Below are 17907 nucleotides of genomic sequence, written 5' to 3'. Positions count from 1 at the left end.
ACAGAGGCAGCCGGAAACGATTATGCGGCACCACTGGCCAGAAGTCTCTGGAAGGACCGCCCAAGAAACATACCTGGGGGAGACCACAGCTTCTCGTTCAGACAGAAAGTACTGGTCAGTACAACTGCGGTTCCTCACTTTGTCTCAGATGTCAGGGAAATACCTTTCAGCTCCATGCAGTAGTGTAGAGAGTGAGAGATTATTTACTGCACTGACACGTACTATTAATGAAACTAGAAACAAGGTTACAGTTGAACATGCAGAGATGCTTCTATTCATCAAACGGCATCTACCACTTACTTTCCCAAAAGAGTCCTAGACCTATTCAGGGGCAGGTGTTCCCAAATGATTTTTGACCTTTATACCTTTAAACCACTGAGCTTTATACCTGTATACCTTTATGCCTTCTTTGATTTGAAGTTTAACAACCACAACTTTCCACTTCCTCTCATCTTCTGCCTCATTTTTTACTTATCCCCATTCTTTCCATGCTGACATTATTATTATTGTTCTACATCATCATGCCATGTTATTTCTCTGCTTTCTTCTATCGCCAGTTGCATCATTTTCCCACCTGACACTCAAATTATGTCCAGCTAATTGCAACTTTCTTCTCATATCCTCCACCATATATTTTATACCAACCCTCTTCATCACTTAATGTACAACAGGTTTTCATTAGTCTTCTTTAGCAGCACATCTCCAAATGAGTTGCTTTGCCATATGACCATGTATCACTACCATGACCTTGGCTCAGGAAAGATGCACGTTTTAATTTTTTTTTTCTTTTTAAAGGTCAATACTTAGATTTCTCCTCAGGAATCCCTTGCAATCGCAGAAAATAAAGGCACAATTTGAGCAGTCAAATCCCCGGTGAATGTGGTAAGATCTACAGACAATAACCGGAATAAAGTGATTACTTCAATCACTGTGAGCAACTCCTGACAAGCTTATTAATTTCTAGGCAAAGGGCAGCAGGTCCAGACAGTATTACAGGATGTGTTTGACGATCATTGCTGATCAGCTTGCACCAGTGTTCATGATATTTATTTCTTTTTAACCCATTCATACCAACATGTTTTAAAACATTCACCATTGTCCCTAAACCTAAGATAGCCCATCAAACATGCCTTAATGACTGTCGTCCCAATTCACCAATGCCTACAACAGTGAAGTGTTTTGAGGGGTTAGTCAAGAATTACATATCTTCTTCACTGCCCAAAGAACTTCATCCATTATAGTTCACATACCACTCAAGTATATATACTACTGGCCCATTTAAACAAAAGGAGAGGCGTTTGTGTGTGAATGCTACCTACTGACAAGGGTTCGGAATTTAATACAATAAACCCCTTAAGTTCATAACCAAGCCCAGGGACCATCATCTGAACACTTCACTGTGATGCTGGGTTTTCAACTTCTTGAAAGACAGACCCCAGAAGAATCCCTCACCCTTAACACTGGTCCTCCATTATACTTCATTACATATGACCGCATATGACAATAATATTGTCAAGTTTGCTTATGCCACAGCTGTGATAGGCTTGAACTCTAACAACAATGAACCAACTTACCTGGATGAAACGGAGTGTCTTTCATACTGGTGTCATAACAGTCTTCTCCTGAATGTCAGCAAGACATAGTAGCGGACTGTGGCTTTTGGGAGAAAACAGCAAGGCACTACCACTCCCTTAGTATTAATACCACTTAGGTAGAGTTGGTGGGGAGTTTGATACCTCTTTATCTGCATCACAGAGGACCTAACCTGGTCCAAGTACAACAACACCATGGTGAAGGAGGCATGGCAATGTCTTTACTGTCTCAGGGTTGCTCTCCAAAATACTTGAAGAATTTCTAAAAACCCATCATTCAAAGTATCCTGAATAAAATACTACCACCAGGTTGGGAAGCAACATGCAGCAGGACCACACAGCTAGGCAAAGTGTGGTGCATTGGACTGAATGCATCAGTGGGTGTGCACTCTTTAAATTACAGGACATCTACACCAAGCACTATCGGACCACGGCAAAGAAAACGATCAGAGATGGCCTCTCGTCTGTGCTGTGGTCTGGGAAACACTATCGTTGCCTGAAGTCCACTTCAAAAAGACGAAGCAGGAGCTTCTATCCATGGTTTATCTGCAAGCCTAAATGAGAACAGTACCTAGAGCTACTTGTTGCCATGTTAACTCTGCTATATTAAGTTACTTATTTGTTATAGATTTTTATAATAGTTTTATAATGTGGTCATTGGTATTTATTAATTTATAGCGTTGACTGTTGACTATTGTATTTTTATATTCTCCTAATACATGGTCTTAAAAGTTGAGCAACCTAACATTTCATTACACGCTGTACTACGCATAACTGTATGCAACAAATTTGACTTTTTCCTCCACCCTGATATCCTCTTTCCCTGTAGTTCAGTTTCCTAGGGGTTTACATTTCTTCCTCCAATTGTTGACCTTTTACATTTATCTGTGACGTTACCATTTTGCCAATGACCATTACTTCAGCTTTGGTTGCACTCATTTCTATCCTACATTCCCTGCACGCTTAGTAGATCTATCCTACCATCCTTTACAAATCTTCTATGTACTCTCTTAACTTCCACTTCTTCTGTTTCTCCTGAATCTGTCCTCATCTTTGCTTTTCGTTTTCAATACAACATGGCTATAAATAATTTTCTCATGCTTCACTATACCAATTTTGTCCAGTATCTAACAGTTTCTCATGATTCACTCTGCATGTTTCTGTGAGCATTTGCAGCAGCTAAACAAGATAAGGCGAACGGAAATGTTTGGAAAGGTTCTTTGCGCCAATACCTTCATATGCCCATTCCACATTACATCCAACTAATGTGTTCTTGTTACCAACCCCCTGTTGATAACCCAGCTCCTCCCATGAGCTCGGACTCCCCCTGCCCCGGTTTGTATTACCTGACTCCGAGCACACGTCGTCGGCCCGGAACTTCAGCCGTTTTCGGATCCCTTTCTTGGGCATGACGGCGTCAGCGAGTATATGAAGCCGGTTACCGAGGTTGTGGCTCCTGCCATGTCGTACCGACAAGCAGAAACACAGGGAAACAGGAAAAAGTGAAGGAGAAATTGAAATAAGCTCCACCGGGATCTTCAGCCATCATGGAAGTGAGGCGGGGCAAGAGGAAGCCTGCGACTCTCACAGAAAATTACGTCACGACGCACTGCGTCCGCATGCGCACAGTGGCTGCTGGAAGAAAATTTCAAAATCAAGGGCTTCGGTGGGGTAATTCCTTGAATGTAATTTAGGTTTAGGTTTAAGTAGGCCTTATTATCCCTGGATAATACTGTCACATTTAAGTGCGATTGTGTCTTAGGAAAAGCAACTTCGGTTCGAAATCTTCTGCGTGAGTTTTCTTCCACATCATTATTCTTGATTAGGCTGAATTGGCGGCGCCAAATTAGGCCGGCATGGGCGTGTGCTTCACAGCGCAAAAAAACCCCCCCAAAAAACAGATTAACATTTTTGTCCCACACATAAAATAATACCAGAATTAGAACCTCATGGATATTTAATGTAATATTCTTTTTATCCGAACGGATTATTTTTATTTTCCCTGCCTGACACCAACCGGGCTCAGTAAAACACGGAGTTAACCTGCTGTTTTATTTATACGTATGCTCGTGTTTGTGTCTCTGATGATCTTTATAATGCAAGCAATTCTTGATACAGTACTACTATATTTTTGTTCAATAATAAAAATATCGTAATGAACTCGCGCTCCATTCACTCTCAATCCCGAGTTATAACTGATAAAGCCGGGGTTCGGAAAATGAAGGAGTCATTAAAAAAATGGAATACATCGACAGGAAGCCACAGCTGTCTACAACGTAATCGATACGTTTATTTCGTATTAAATGCATTTTTACTTGTACCTTCGCGTGTGTTTTAAAGCATGTATATGCACGATTAATAAGACATAATATCCTTAAATAGCGTTGTTAAAGATCTAGCATGGAGACATTAAGCCTCTTTAATCGTTAGTACGCTTTACTTTAGCTTCCAAAAGAGTAACAAACCCAGCATACCTTTTGCAGACCGTGATGCCATCTCTCTAGTTGTTTCTTTCAGATTCAATACCTGCTGAAGTCTTGGGTGTACCCTTACTTAACTTTTGGGGAGTCCAAAACTTGTAGTGAGGCTGGTGCCCAAAAACCTTAAACCATCATCTGGGGGTGTTGTATCACTTAGGACTGTTGCATTGTGTTCCAGCACTCTAAATCAGGGATTCTCAAACTTTTAATTTGATGACCTAAATAAGAAAATAGTTACTATAATGGAACCCAAGGAGAGGCATGTTATCACAATGACATTAGATCCACCAATAGACACATAACAATGGCCATACAATAGGAAGTGTTTCCTTTCCAGCATAATTCTGACATGAATCCAGTATTACTGAAAGAGAAAGCTGGAAGCCAAACTTATCTACCTTAAAAAAAAGGAGGAGTGTCTGTGTCCATCCTGTTGCTATGTCTTTGTCATTCTAAAAGTTGGCGTCTCACAAACATTTGTAGTAATAAGTTTTGCATTTGTCATTCCAATAGATGGCATATCACAAACATTAACTGTACTTTTATAAATCCCATACCAAATGGCCTGTAACAACATTATACATAGTTATTGTCTGTTTTTTTCACCTGTATTATTATCATTCTTTAATTTAATATTATTTATTGTATCAGTATGCTGCTGCTGAAGAATGTGAATTTCCCATTGGGATTAATAAAGTATCTATCTATCTATCTATCTATCTATCTATCTATCTATCTATCTATCTATCTATCTATCTATCTATCTATCTATCTATCAAAGACATATGACAGGGCTGTCTTAATTTATGGGCAGTGACCAGGGGCCCACGACGTTTCTGATGTCTATATATGTTTCTGTTTTGCTCTTAAAAGTGAACTACTTTGCCCAGGGGCCTATGATACTGTTAAGATGGCCATATGTCACATATGCATTGTATGGTGCACTGCAAATGTTAAGGCTGAGGTTACCTTGATTAGTTAGATTTCAACCCATCTTAGACGTGTGGCATATCTAGTTCAGTTAATAAAACAAAATCATTATCATTTAAAACCGGGAATAGATTCCTGAGGTATATCACAGCCAGCGAAAATGCTTAGTTTAAACTTCAGTAAAGCTTAGACAAATCAGTTTTTGGAGTGTGCCACAAGTATACGACGATTTCTGAAAGGATTGTATGAATGGTCACTTGATTCATGGCAATGAATAAGCAATTAAGTATAGTCAAAAAACAATTAATTGATGCTGTTTATTTACCTTGTCTTAAATAACAATATTAATTTAAATTAGCTCCACAATTAGCAGTTCTAGATGTGTTCACAAATAGTTCAACATATTCTGCTTTTCATTTAACAATTCAATACACTGGATAAAAAAATGTATGCATTACAACAACATTTGTTTCTGTTGCACATTTCCATAAACGAAACGTAGATCAAAGTGCTCTTCAAAATGTCAAAAAAAACAGATAAATAGAATGTCACTATTTAATAGACAGATAGATACACATACTGTACACACACAATATGGTCTGAAACATACAACAAAATGACAAAAAAAGGTAGAAAATTAAAAAGGAAGAAAAACTTCTGACTGCAGTTACAGTCACAGATAAGCATTTTGCACACATACTGAATATTCCCATTGGCATAAAGCAAGGGTGCCCAACTCCAGTCCTGGAGGGCCGCAGTGGCTACAGGTTTTCATTCTAACCCTTTTCTTAATTAGTGGCCTGTTTTTGCTGCTAATTAACTTTTTTTTTTTTTAATTCATTTTATTTGACTTGCTCTTGAAGACTCAGTCCACTCAGTTGTTTCTTTTTAGCAGCCAAACAATATTGAGACACAAAATGAGCCAAAACAGGACCAGCAAACTATGACCATCATACAATATCTGAAAATAAAACAAGGTAAAGGTCTCAGGAATGGTGATCTGCTCTTAGAAAAGAGAAAATCCACAATTTCGGAAATGTCTGCTATTGCACAACAAGAGCAGCAACAAGCCACAGAATTAAAGAACGGGTTTAATTAACGACAAGAATCAATGCCTCATTAACCAACTGGTTGGAGTGAAATTGGTTGGAGTTTGAGGCCCTGACCTAGGTGGTCTTCTGTTGGCTCACTCACTACACATTTCACTTCTGTTTGGGTGCCATTTAAGGTAAGAAATGAAGCAATTCAGAGGAACGATGAAGAAATTCAGGGAAACATTTCTTAAAAACCAAGTCAATTAAAATTAATTCAAAAGAACTTAATTAGCAGCAAAAACAGATCACTCATTAAAAAAAGGGTTAGGATGAAAACCTGCAGCCACTGCAGCACTCCAGGACTGGAGTTGGGCGCCCCTGGCATAAAGGAACTCCAGTAGAGTTGTATGAAAAGAAAGACAAGTTAAGATCGTCTTCAGATCTTCTCAAGCTCTGTCAGGTTAGTTGGAGATGGTCAATGGACAGCTGTTTGCAGGGGTCTCTCCAGAGATGGTCAATTGGGTTCGAGTCTGGGTGGTTCAAGAACATTCACACAGGTAACCCACAACCACTGCTGTGTTGTCTTTGTTTTGTGCTTAGGGTCATTGTCGTTTTTGGAAGGTGAATATTCAACCCAGTCTGAGGTCCAGAGTGCTGTAGAGTAAGGTTTCATTAAGGGTATGTTTGTTCTTTGCTCCATTCAGCTTTCCCAGTCTAGTCTCTCAGTCCGTGCTACTGATAAACAATCCATGATTAGAATGGTATTTCACAGGTCGTGAGTGGTTTCCCTCAGACATGTCACTTGGAATTATGACAATACCGTTTAATCTTGGTTTCGTTAGACGAGAGAATCTTGTTTCTCATAGTCTGAGACTCCTTTAGGTACCTTTTTGCAAACACCAAATGGGCTTTCATATGTCATCTTCCCACTCTGCCATAAAGCCCCGATTAAGGGCATTGCAATGGTGACTGTCCTTCTGGAAGTTTCTCCCATCTCCCAACAGATTCTCTGGAGCTCAGCCAGAATAACCATAATGTCGCCCCTCTTATCAAGGCCCTTCTCTCCTGATTGCTCAGTTTGGCAGGGCAGCCAGCTTTAGGTAGAGTCCTTGTTGTTCTAAACTTATTCCATTTAAAATTATAGAGGTTGCCGGGCTCTTTGGAGCATTTAGTGCTATGTGTAAATTTTCTTGTAGCAGTCTCCAGATCGGTGCCTTGACACAATCCTCTCTCTAAGCTGTGCAGTCAATTTCTTCGACATCATGGCTCAGTCTTTGCTCAGCTATGCAACCTTCTATAGACAGGGCTGTTCCCTTATTAACCACTGGTGGACTCCAAACAAGGTGTAGCAACACCTCAATGATGAACAATAATATATATTCATATAATGCATCTGAGACACAATTGTCTCATAACACAAAGTGTCATAACAAAGGGATTGAACACCTATGTGAATACGATATTTCAGATTTTTATTTTTAATAAATTTGAAAAATATTCTGAAATCATATTTTTGCTTTGTTATTCTGGAGCATTGAGTGTTGGTTGATGAGTGAAAAAATTAATTTAAACAATTTTAATTTAAGGCTGCAACATTACAAAGTATAAGTGAAAAGGTCTGTCTCAATACTTTTTGAATGTATGGCATATATATACACTACATACTATATAAATACACACACACACACACATATATATATATATATATATATATACATATAAATATATATACTGTATGTATACAGTATACTGTATATATATATATTTATATATATATGTACACTAGCTGTGTAAACCCGTGCTGTAAAGAGCCTGTGGTTCTAGAAACTATTGAAATCGTCAGAAAATAAACTGAAATGTAGAGACGGCAGAGGGGCTTGTTAATCAGTTTCAGCTGCTTTGGTGTTAATAAAATTGACAACAGGGGCACTAGAGGGGCAACAATGAGAGGACCCCCAAAACAGGAATGGTTTAACAAGTGGAGGGAGGCCACTGACATTTTTCCCTCCTAATCTGGTTTTTTACTAGTTTTGCATTTGTTTATGGTCAGTGTCACTACTGGCAGCATGAGGCGATACCTGGACCGTACAGAGACTGCACAGGCCTCTGCCATTAAGTATTGGATTAACAGAAAATATGCAATATGCATCATAACAAAATTAGGTGAATAAATTTGGGCACCCCAACAGAGATATGACATCAATACTTAGTTGAGCCTCCTTGCAAATCTAACGGCCTCTAGACGCTGTCCTCCTATAGCCTGTGATGAGTGTGTTGATTCTGGATGGAGGTATTTTTGACCATTCTTCAATACAAAATCTCTCCAGTTAAATGTGACGGCTGCCTAGCATGGACAGCCTGCTTCAAATCATCCCATAGATTTTCGATGATATTCTTTCTCATCACCCTGCCATACAGATGTTCTTTGTGCAAATTGTGCTGAATTGTAGAACGATGTACAGATACACCATCTGCATCAAGATGTTCTTGCAGGTCTTTGGAGGTGATCTGTGGGTTGTCTGTAACCATTCTCACAATCCTGCTCATATGCCGCTCCTGTACTTCTCTTGGCCTGCCAGATCTGCTGGGTTTAACAGCAACTGTGCCTGTGGCCTTCCATTTCCTGATTCCATTCCTTACAGTTGAAACTGACAGTTTAAACCTCTGAGATGGCTTTTTGTAGCCTTCCCCTAAACCATGAGACTGAACAATCTTTGTTTTCAGATCTTTCAAGGGATGCTTTGAGGTTCCCATGCTGTAACTCTTCACAGGAGAGTCAAAGGGAAGCACAACTTGTAATTGACCACCTTAAATACCTTTATATCTCATGACTGGACACACCTGTCTATGAAGTTCAAGGCTTAACAAGCTCATCCAACCAATTTGGTGTTGTATGTAATCAGCATTGAGCAGTGACAGGCATTCAAATCAGCAAAAGTACAAGGGGACCCACATTTGTGCACACAGTTTTTCACATTTGATTTAATTTCATACAACTAAATACTGCGTCACTAAAAATCTTTGTTCGGAAAAGATACTCAGATGTTCCTAGGAAATGAAAGACATACCACTGTTATCTTTTTTCTTGAAAGTAAATTATTATGCAGGGAGAGAGGGGTTACCAAACTTTTTCATATGACTATATATATATATATATATATATATATATATATATATATATATATATATATATATATATATATATATATTACGAAATTCAAAAATTCATTTTAAAACTATTCTGCATAAATAATTGTTTGAGGGATGCAGGTTGGAAGAATAATGCAGCTCATTAAATTCTGGATCAACACTTAGCTAAATGATCTTCTTGCAGCTGCAATAAGCAACATCCCCAGAGGATATTGGGAAAGATAACCTTTTCATTACAGGAGCTGGTCTTTAATGTGAGAGCTCTAATGACTTGTGTTCAGATTCATTGTAGTTTGGGTTTATCACTGATTAAAATGTTCTTTGGCTTCATTTTCGTAAGATGGATAATGAGTATGACCAATTTACATTCTTTGTTAGAATACTGACCTACTGTAAATAGCACATGAAACATCTGAATAAGATGCCTATTAAGTCATTTTTCTTTTCCCAATGAAATATGCATATGTAACGTATATGATAAATGATCATGATAAACACCTACCAACATAATAGATCATACATTTATGTTTTCATGCTGGTTCTTCCATTTCAGGTTTGTGGCGACCAGAGCCCATACTTGCCTCCATACTTTTTTTGATGGGGAACTGGCTCTATGTAGTAGGACACACATAAGCCCCCACACATCCAGTTCCACACTGTCATCCATTAATAATTCTTTGGACATATCAAGTGCCATGACCAAAGAAGACCTCCACAGACAGGTGTGACCTAAGATTTGCGGAGGTATTGTGGCATGTAATGTTGGTTTCTGTACGCTGGATATGTTTAGTAAAACCTGGAACAAGTAACATTCCTCCAAATCTCATGTTATGATGCTTTATTGTGGTTTGAACTCACAGTACTTGCCTTTGTTCATCTCTCCACTAACACTTGAATTGCACCCCGTAACTCTGGCTTTGGCTCTACCAAAGCAGGCCGAGCCTTTGTAGTCGACATAAAAAAGATTTTCAATCATCTGTGCAAATAGCATAGCCTTTATTAGGGAGACCAGGCGGTCACTGTGACACTATAATAACATGGAAAGAGTAATACAGTAAAAATACACTATATAAAATGTGTGTGTGTGTTGGTAACCATTTAAGTACTTGTCAGTACATGTACCAATAGTTTCTGAAATTTAAAGGAAACCAGCCATAATAGAAACATGAAAATTAACTAAATTAATAAATTAGTTCTAAGCAAAAACCTTCAAAGAATGTAAAATTCTTTCACAAAGAGATGCTTGCCAGTAAGCTGCCCACGGATCTTTTAGTTGAAAAATGTTGACATGTCTTTCTTTCACCAGTGGAGGGCGCCGCTCAATCTCTGGTGAATTTCAGACTTTTACCTCCCGAATGTTTCTTGAGCAAACAGCGATACGTTTTTTTGAATCGCACATGTTTTTATTTCATCCTAGTATCTCTTAATGCTTGGATCTGGAATAAAACATTTTAATAACTGTCTAATAACCACGAATAATGATGTAGCGTTTAAGGACTTTAATTCCTAGTCATTGACGAGGCGAGGCTGTTGATTCTTTCTCCTGCAAAGGCCAGTTTTGCCCTAACCTTTTAAGGCACGTTGTTCATCTTTATTTAAATAGATGACTTTATTAAAGGTTTGCGCAGTGCTTAGCCCTGCGATCGGTCTCGAATCCTTTGCTTGTCAGTGTGGGTTTACTGCACTTATACTGGTGTCATCCCAAACAAATTCTTCTTAGTTTAACAAAATTGGTGTGTCCCGGGTTCCGGATACCCTCCAGCAGGTGAAATAGTATTGGACTGTAAATTATAATATAAATACACATACATTTTAATTCAAAGATTATTAGTATATAGAATCATGCGTAATAATAAAATGCTTATATAGTATGTAACGCGTATAAATACACTGTGCAATAATCTGCGTTCCGATCTTGTTTCAGGCAGCTGTTATCCGATTAAATAACATTCGATTTAATTTACCTTAAGACAAGTCGTTCATCGTTATTAAAAACGGGACACTTTATCGTATTCAGACAGCGGTTAGCCTGCGGTGGGCTGGCGCCCTGCCCAGGGTTTGTTTCCTGCCTTGCGCCCTGTGTTGGCTGGGATTGGCTCCAGCAGACCCCCGTGACCCTGTAGTTAGAATATACCGGGTTGGGTAATGGATGGGTGGATGGATGGATGGATGGACGGACGGATGGATGAATGGATGGATGGACAGCGGTTAGTAACGCGATCGGGTCCGATTCCTTTGCTCGCTGGAGTAGGCTTTCAACACTTCTGACATCATGCTGAAAAGATTCTTTTTAGTTTAAGTGAATATGTGTGACCCAGCTCCCATATACTAAGTAGCTTTGGATTACAAGCTATTATTTAAATATACAGATAGCTGTACAGTTTAATTAAAGTTTTAAAGTGTTGCTCAGATCTCTTTACGATTCTTAAAAATGGACTTGCATAGCATATAACACTTACAAACACCCTTAAAAATACAGGTGCCAAAATGGCTCTTCAGAATGGTGCCGCAGGGAAACCATTAGTAGAACAATCCATGTGAAGGATACAGAAAAAGACTTATCCAACTAAAGATAATTAGATATGAAAGGCACTATACAATAGATAGATAGATAGATAGATAGATAGATAGATAGATAGATAGATAGATAGATAGATAGATAGATAGATAGATAGATAGATATGAAAGGCACTATATAACAGATTAGATCTGTTTTGTCCCCATCATTTTCTCCTCATACAGTCTTTAAAGTAAAGGTGCAGAAGTGGTTCTTCAGAGTAATGAAAGACGGGAACCATTTTTGGTTCTCAAAAGAACATTCCAAATGAAAGATCCAGAAAAAGCCTTTATTTAAAAGGACTCTTGTAGCGTCCAGTAATACAGCCTAAATTCAGGTTTTCTTAATCTATTAGTATTCTGATAGTATCCCACTATACATTGAAGACTTCTGCATTATTCACATATTAGGAACCTTTTCAAAGTCGAAAGAACCCAAATTCAAATGTAAAAAACCTTTCACGGAATGAAATGGCTCTTTGTCAAGGAAAGGTTCTACGAGGAACCACGCAGCTCAGTGTAGTGTAATATTTTTAAGATTTTACACGGTGTTATAATTGTACTCTGTAAAATCTGTGTCCCTGTCTGTTTTCAGGCATCTGTTATTCGAGTAAAATAACTTTTTCAATCCCGCTAAATGCACTCCGGGCGCTCAGAACTCTAAATCCGAATCTGTGATGCGGCGCCAATTAAAAAATCTTCGGTGTTGGCGTCCTTGCTTTGGCTCGGGAAATTGTATCCTGTCATTCAGGCCTAGTTCTTTTCCAGAAATCAAACCCACTATCTTGTTATGTCCCAATATTCAAATTTTTTTAAAATATTATTTATAAATGATTGATCATAGACGGGACTTTGATTATGATAAGTGTACTTTCTCACCACCCTTACCGAAATTAATTAATAGCTACACTCCTGACCGTGGTCTTTTTTTGGACTATAAGCAGCGCACCTTTTGTGCATTTTGTGTTATTTTGCAAAAGTTCCAACCGACGGATCGCGGGATTATAATTATGATTCGTTTTCTTGCTTACCTCCCATGCCTAAATAAATTCCTAGCTATGCCCCACGCAATGTCGAGTCTGCTTGGGACTATAAGCATTATACCTTATGGACATTCCCCACCCGTCGATTCCGCTTTTTGTGATCCCACCCTCCCCCGCCCCACATTGGTCACGGGGCCCCAAACGGACGCATACCTCGATTATGCAAGGAAACCTCCCCGATTACACGGTTACATCTTGCGATTGGTTTATGCACGTGTAAATACACTGTTGTCTAATTTAATAAATGACATGATCACGTTTTTTTATTCAATCTTTCTTTTTTTGTAGGAAGTTGGCTGCATTCAGGTCTCGTAATTAAGCATTAAATGCAAGAAACATTAAAATTTTTTATGTATTTTTTGCATTAGAAAAAGAATACAAAGTGTATACGTGCGTATTAAAACATCCCGTCATAATTTACCTTAAAATGCACATCTGCATATTTCTAAAAATTGTTAGGCTGTAAGTGCATTCTGCTGTATTCGGCGTCTTAAATCCAGTCCGGTAGCATTTAGAATTGAAGGAAGCAACTCTTAATTACTAAGTTATCGATTTACTGCACATCTCACCGTGATCTTACTTTAATGATTTCTATTGCTTGCTCGGGGGGTGGCATCCCAGAGTGCTGTCTCTGTTCCAGCGCCAGTGTGGGTCAGTGGGTTGGTGTAAACGGGGTTCCTCCGCCAGGCAGAGAGCTGCGCAGGTTGCGTAGGGGGTAGCTGGCATTATCAGGTCGTAGAAGGAAAGGGGCGTAACTGGCTTGGTGTATCGGCGCGTTACAGCTGTCTCCGCAAGCGACGATTACAGCAACAGCGGCAGCCGAGCAAGAGGGACGAAGGGAAAGAGCCGTTACAGCTTGGAAGAAGCAAAGCCTGTATTATTTTTTCCTTTGGTGGTGATGGGTGGGACTCCACAAGAAAATGAGACAAGCTGCGCTGCTGTCATGTGTATTTCGATTTGAAGAAGATGAATGTCTTCCGTAAGAACGCACGAAGAGCTGCCGATAGCACCCAGGATCTTGGGTTTGGTCGTCTCTCCATCTCTCTCTCTCTCTCTCTCTCTCTCTCTCTCTCTCTCTCTCTCTCTCTCTCTCTCTCTCTCTCTCCTCCCTCCTTCTGGCTCCCTATTCTTTCCCTCTCTCTTTCTCTCTTCCCCCATCACTTCAGTTACAAGTCAGTGGAATAAACGAACATCCGGACGGAGCGCTGGATTAAAAGCCGGTATGAGTTTGTGGGGTAGGATGAAGTAATCAGCAATATTTCCATCCAGAGCATCTCTGCTCGTGCAGCGCCGTATGCATTTTCTAATGCGGAGAAAGAGTTGCCTTAGGAATTTGGAGAATTTATTCCAAAAATAACGTACAAAACTTTGGACGTCACGCTGTTCGTATTTAACAGAAGAAAAACAACATAAAACCTGATGTGCCGGCTACCAGCAGCGTAGTTTGCACCCTTGTGCTGAATTAATCTGACCTTGCCGGATGTGTTCTTCTGATCGTAGATAAAATACACTGTTAATTGATCAGAACAAGACAATCCCCGAATCTGTGCAATCATGATGTGCGAAGTGATGCCGACGATAAACGAAGGGGACCCTCTGGGTTCTCAGAGAGGCTCGCAGAATGGCTCGGACTCGGATTCGAATTTCGAGCAGCTGATGGTCAACATGCTGGACGAGCGGGATAAGCTGTTGGAGACGCTTCGAGAGAGCCAGGAGACCCTGTCACAGACTCAGGGTAAACTGCAAGAGGTGGTGCACGAACGGGACCAGCTGCAGAGACAGATCAGCTCGGCGCTGCCTCAGGTAAGTCGAGGGATGGCCCACCCTGACAGACGGCCAACTCCAACATTCTCTACAGAAGGTGGTACAGTCTCGTTTCTTTTGGCTTGAAGCGAAGGTTATGGATGCTTCCAACACTTTAAACTCACCTATTATGGCTCTTTTTTATCTTCTAAAACCTTTCAGTAATAGTTAATAATTATGAAGCACTGATTCTTTCTTTCGTATTCTCTTTAGATGTATTTAGGTGTTCGGTTCAAGAATTGCAAATCTCTAATTTTAGTGTTGGTTGAGGTTATTAAGAAAATAAAAGTATGCATACTCAGACATGCTTATGGTCAATGTGCTGCATGACATATTGTGATTATGTCTGGGCAAACAATAAGAATAAGCTGATTTGTACGTATTGTCAAACTTATAGATGGTCAGGGAGCTCAACTGACCTAGTGATAAAGCATGCTGAACTAATTCATTGATCATCTGGAATCCTTACCGATCCCTAAATTGCCAGTATGCTAGGCTGACACCTCATTTGTCTGGGTGTTAAAGTGATCTATAGATATTCAGGATGATTTATTGGCAGTCAAGAAGCTAGACCAATCTCTCCAGTGTCAAAACAGCAGATTGACCTCCATATTGTCAAGACGTCTGATTGGATAATTATATGGTCAGGATGGTAAGTTGATTCGTAGGTGAGCAGAATGTACTGATTCATTCATGTTCAGGGCACCAATCTTTTACCTGTTGGTGGCCAGGATGATAGACATATTTTTATACGGTCAGGTCACCGGACTGATGGAGTTCTTCATAAGATGCGATGCGAGATTGTTCTCCAAAATGTCAGAGTGCTGGGGTGTACAGGACGATAGATTGATTTCTGCATTGTCGGTACACAGGACTGATTTATTTCTTCATAAGATGGGATGTTAGATTGTTGTCCAAATTGTCTATAAGGCGACAAGGACAATAGACCAATTTCTGTATGGTCAGGATACAGAACTGATGGATTTCTTCATAAGATGGGATGCTAGATTGTTCTCCAAAATGTCAGAGTGCTAGGTTCGCCAGGATGATACATTGATTTCTGCACAGCCAGATCACTAGACTGATGGATTTCTTCATAAGACAGGATGCTAAACTATACTCCAAATTGTCAAAAGTGCTATGCTGATAAATGGCAGGGGAGATAAATTGGTCTATAGGTGGTGTACATGTTTGATTAGATCTAATATTAGTCAAAGTACTTGACTGAGCTCCATATTTTCAGGATGCATGATGTGTTAATTAAATTGTCAATGGCAGTGGTACTAGACTAATTTTTGTTTCTTTTGAGTACCGAGACTGATGGATCTGTTCGTAGACAAGATGATAGATTGATCCCAAAATTGTCAAGCTGATAATCAAGGTGATACAAGAATGAAATTGACCTACAGATAAAGTGAATGCTTGGTAAATCTCTTGATTGTAATGATAATAGACTGATATGTGTATCACCGGAATGCTAGATTGGAAAACTACACGGCTGAGATATTACAATGATCTCTAAATGTTCCGGATATTAAACAGATTGATGTCTGGTTGAGGATGCAGTCAGATCATTTCATGGTCTGGTACTGTATAAGGCCAACTCCTATGTATTCAAGTCACCAGACTGCTCTCTGGATGCTCAGAATGCTAGACCAATTTTGTGAGAGTCAGAATATGTGACTGATCCATATTTTTGTTTTAAATCATTCCATTACTGTGAATATGTCTTGGATAAGCGCTGTCCCTCCCACCCACATTATCTTCCAATATAATCACTAATGATGCATCCTACTTCAGGAATGATTACAAGTATGCTTTCTTGTACATGTTTTATTACAGTATGGCTTCAGTTTAGAAGTGTTGCCCCCCTGGTCATTGGGTGAAGTCTCTCATAGTATCTGCTGCTTTGTTGGACAAAGTGTGGGGCATCTGTTGATGAAGAAAGATTCACGGATCTTGACTTTGCTGATGATGCTGTGATCTTTACAGAGTCAATGGAGGCTCTGATCGGGGTGCTCGAGAGACTGAGTGAGGAGTCTGAGTGTCTGGGCTTGTGAGCGTCCTGAATAAAAACCAAGATCAGGCCTTTCATGACATCTTGGGCACGGCCATCTGCAGTGTGTCTGTTTGCGGAGAGAGTGTCGACCTTGTTGAGAGGTTTACTTACCTTGGCAGTGACATTCATGTCTCTGGTGACTCTTCCTATGAAGTCAGTAGACGGATTGGGAGAGCATGGGGGGTCATGAGGTCGCCTGAAAGGGGTGTGTGGTGTGCCCAATATCTCTACAAAAGGACGAAGGTCCAAGTCTTTAGAGTCCTGGTGCTTCCTGTAGTGCTATATGATTGTGAGACATGGATGCTATCCTGTGACCTGAGGCAAAGACTGGACTCCTTTGATACTGTGTCTCTCCGGAAAATCCTTGGGTACCATTGGTTTGACTTTGTGTCGAATGAGTGGTTGCTCATGGAGTCCTGAATGAGGCACATTACCTGCATTGTGAGGGAGCATCAGTTATGGCACTACGGCCATGTGGCGCGTTTCCCAGAGGGTGATCCATTTCGTAAGATCCTCATTGTTGGGGACCCATGTGGCTGGACCAGGCCAAGGGGTTGCCCACGTAACACCTGGCTGCGGCAGATAGAGGGTCATTTCCAGACTGTGGGAATGGACCGCGTGTCTGCCTGGGGGGTTGCCAACCGGGATCCCGAGCTGTTTCGTCGTGTAGTGGTGCGGCAACGTGCTGTACCAGTGCATGCACCCCAACCTGACTTGACTTGTTGGACATAACATAACATAACATAATATTCTCAAACCTGTTAAATACAATTTATATCATAGACTGACCAGAGGCTATCCTAACAATACTGGGCACAATTTAGGAACTGACCCTCAGATGGGCTTCCACCACATCACAGGGCACACTATATTGGTCAATTTGCCAGTCTAGCACTCACATCTTTGGGAAATGAAACAGGAATACAGAATGGAAAATCCACATGGACATAAGGAGAATATGTAAACTTCACACAAATGACGACTGGGCACAGAATTTAAACACAGAATGCTGGATGCTGGAATCATATTATCTGCCTCATAAAATGACTTAGACATAAGTATGAGCAGGGCCAGCACCACCATTAAGGTGAATTAGGCATTTGCCTAGGGCGCAGATCATAAGTGGGGGGGGGGGAATCCCCAGTTGCACGGGTTAGCTACTGTATAGTCAGTTGGCACACTAATAAGCTTGGCCTAGGGCACAAAATAACCTAGCACTGGCACTGAGTGTGAGTTTCATAATGCCACATTACTGCCTTC

General features: G+C 40.2%; 2 protein-coding genes across 8 annotated transcripts in view; one reads left to right on the top strand and one right to left on the bottom strand.

Moving 5' to 3' along the window:
- tmem183a (transmembrane protein 183A) overlaps positions 1 to 3162 on the bottom strand; it is a 31238-nt gene extending 28076 nt beyond the window's left edge. For both annotated transcript variants that reach the window (XM_028796477.2, XM_028796478.2), the window contains exon 1: positions 2939 to 3162. In XM_028796477.2, coding sequence (XP_028652310.1) covers positions 2939 to 3002 — 64 coding nt within the window. In that variant the 5' untranslated portion in view covers positions 3003 to 3162. The remainder of the gene's footprint in view (positions 1 to 2938) is intronic.
- A 10295-nt stretch (positions 3163 to 13457) lies between these two features.
- The window catches only part of ppfia4 (PTPRF interacting protein alpha 4), a 505408-nt gene continuing 500958 nt past the window's right edge, over positions 13458 to 17907 (top strand). For 5 of the 6 annotated variants that reach the window (XM_051924406.1, XM_051924405.1, XM_051924404.1 and 2 more), the window contains exon 1: positions 13458 to 14588. In XM_051924406.1, coding sequence (XP_051780366.1) covers positions 14340 to 14588 — 249 coding nt within the window. In that variant the 5' untranslated portion in view covers positions 13458 to 14339. The remainder of the gene's footprint in view (positions 14589 to 17907) is intronic. The other variant, XM_051924403.1, reaches the window with a different exon arrangement.

This window comes from Erpetoichthys calabaricus, chromosome 3 (assembly GCF_900747795.2).
Source record: "Erpetoichthys calabaricus chromosome 3, fErpCal1.3, whole genome shotgun sequence".
Classification (NCBI taxonomy): Eukaryota; Metazoa; Chordata; class Cladistia; order Polypteriformes; family Polypteridae; genus Erpetoichthys; species Erpetoichthys calabaricus.
This window is presented reverse-complemented; position numbering and strand designations above follow the sequence as displayed.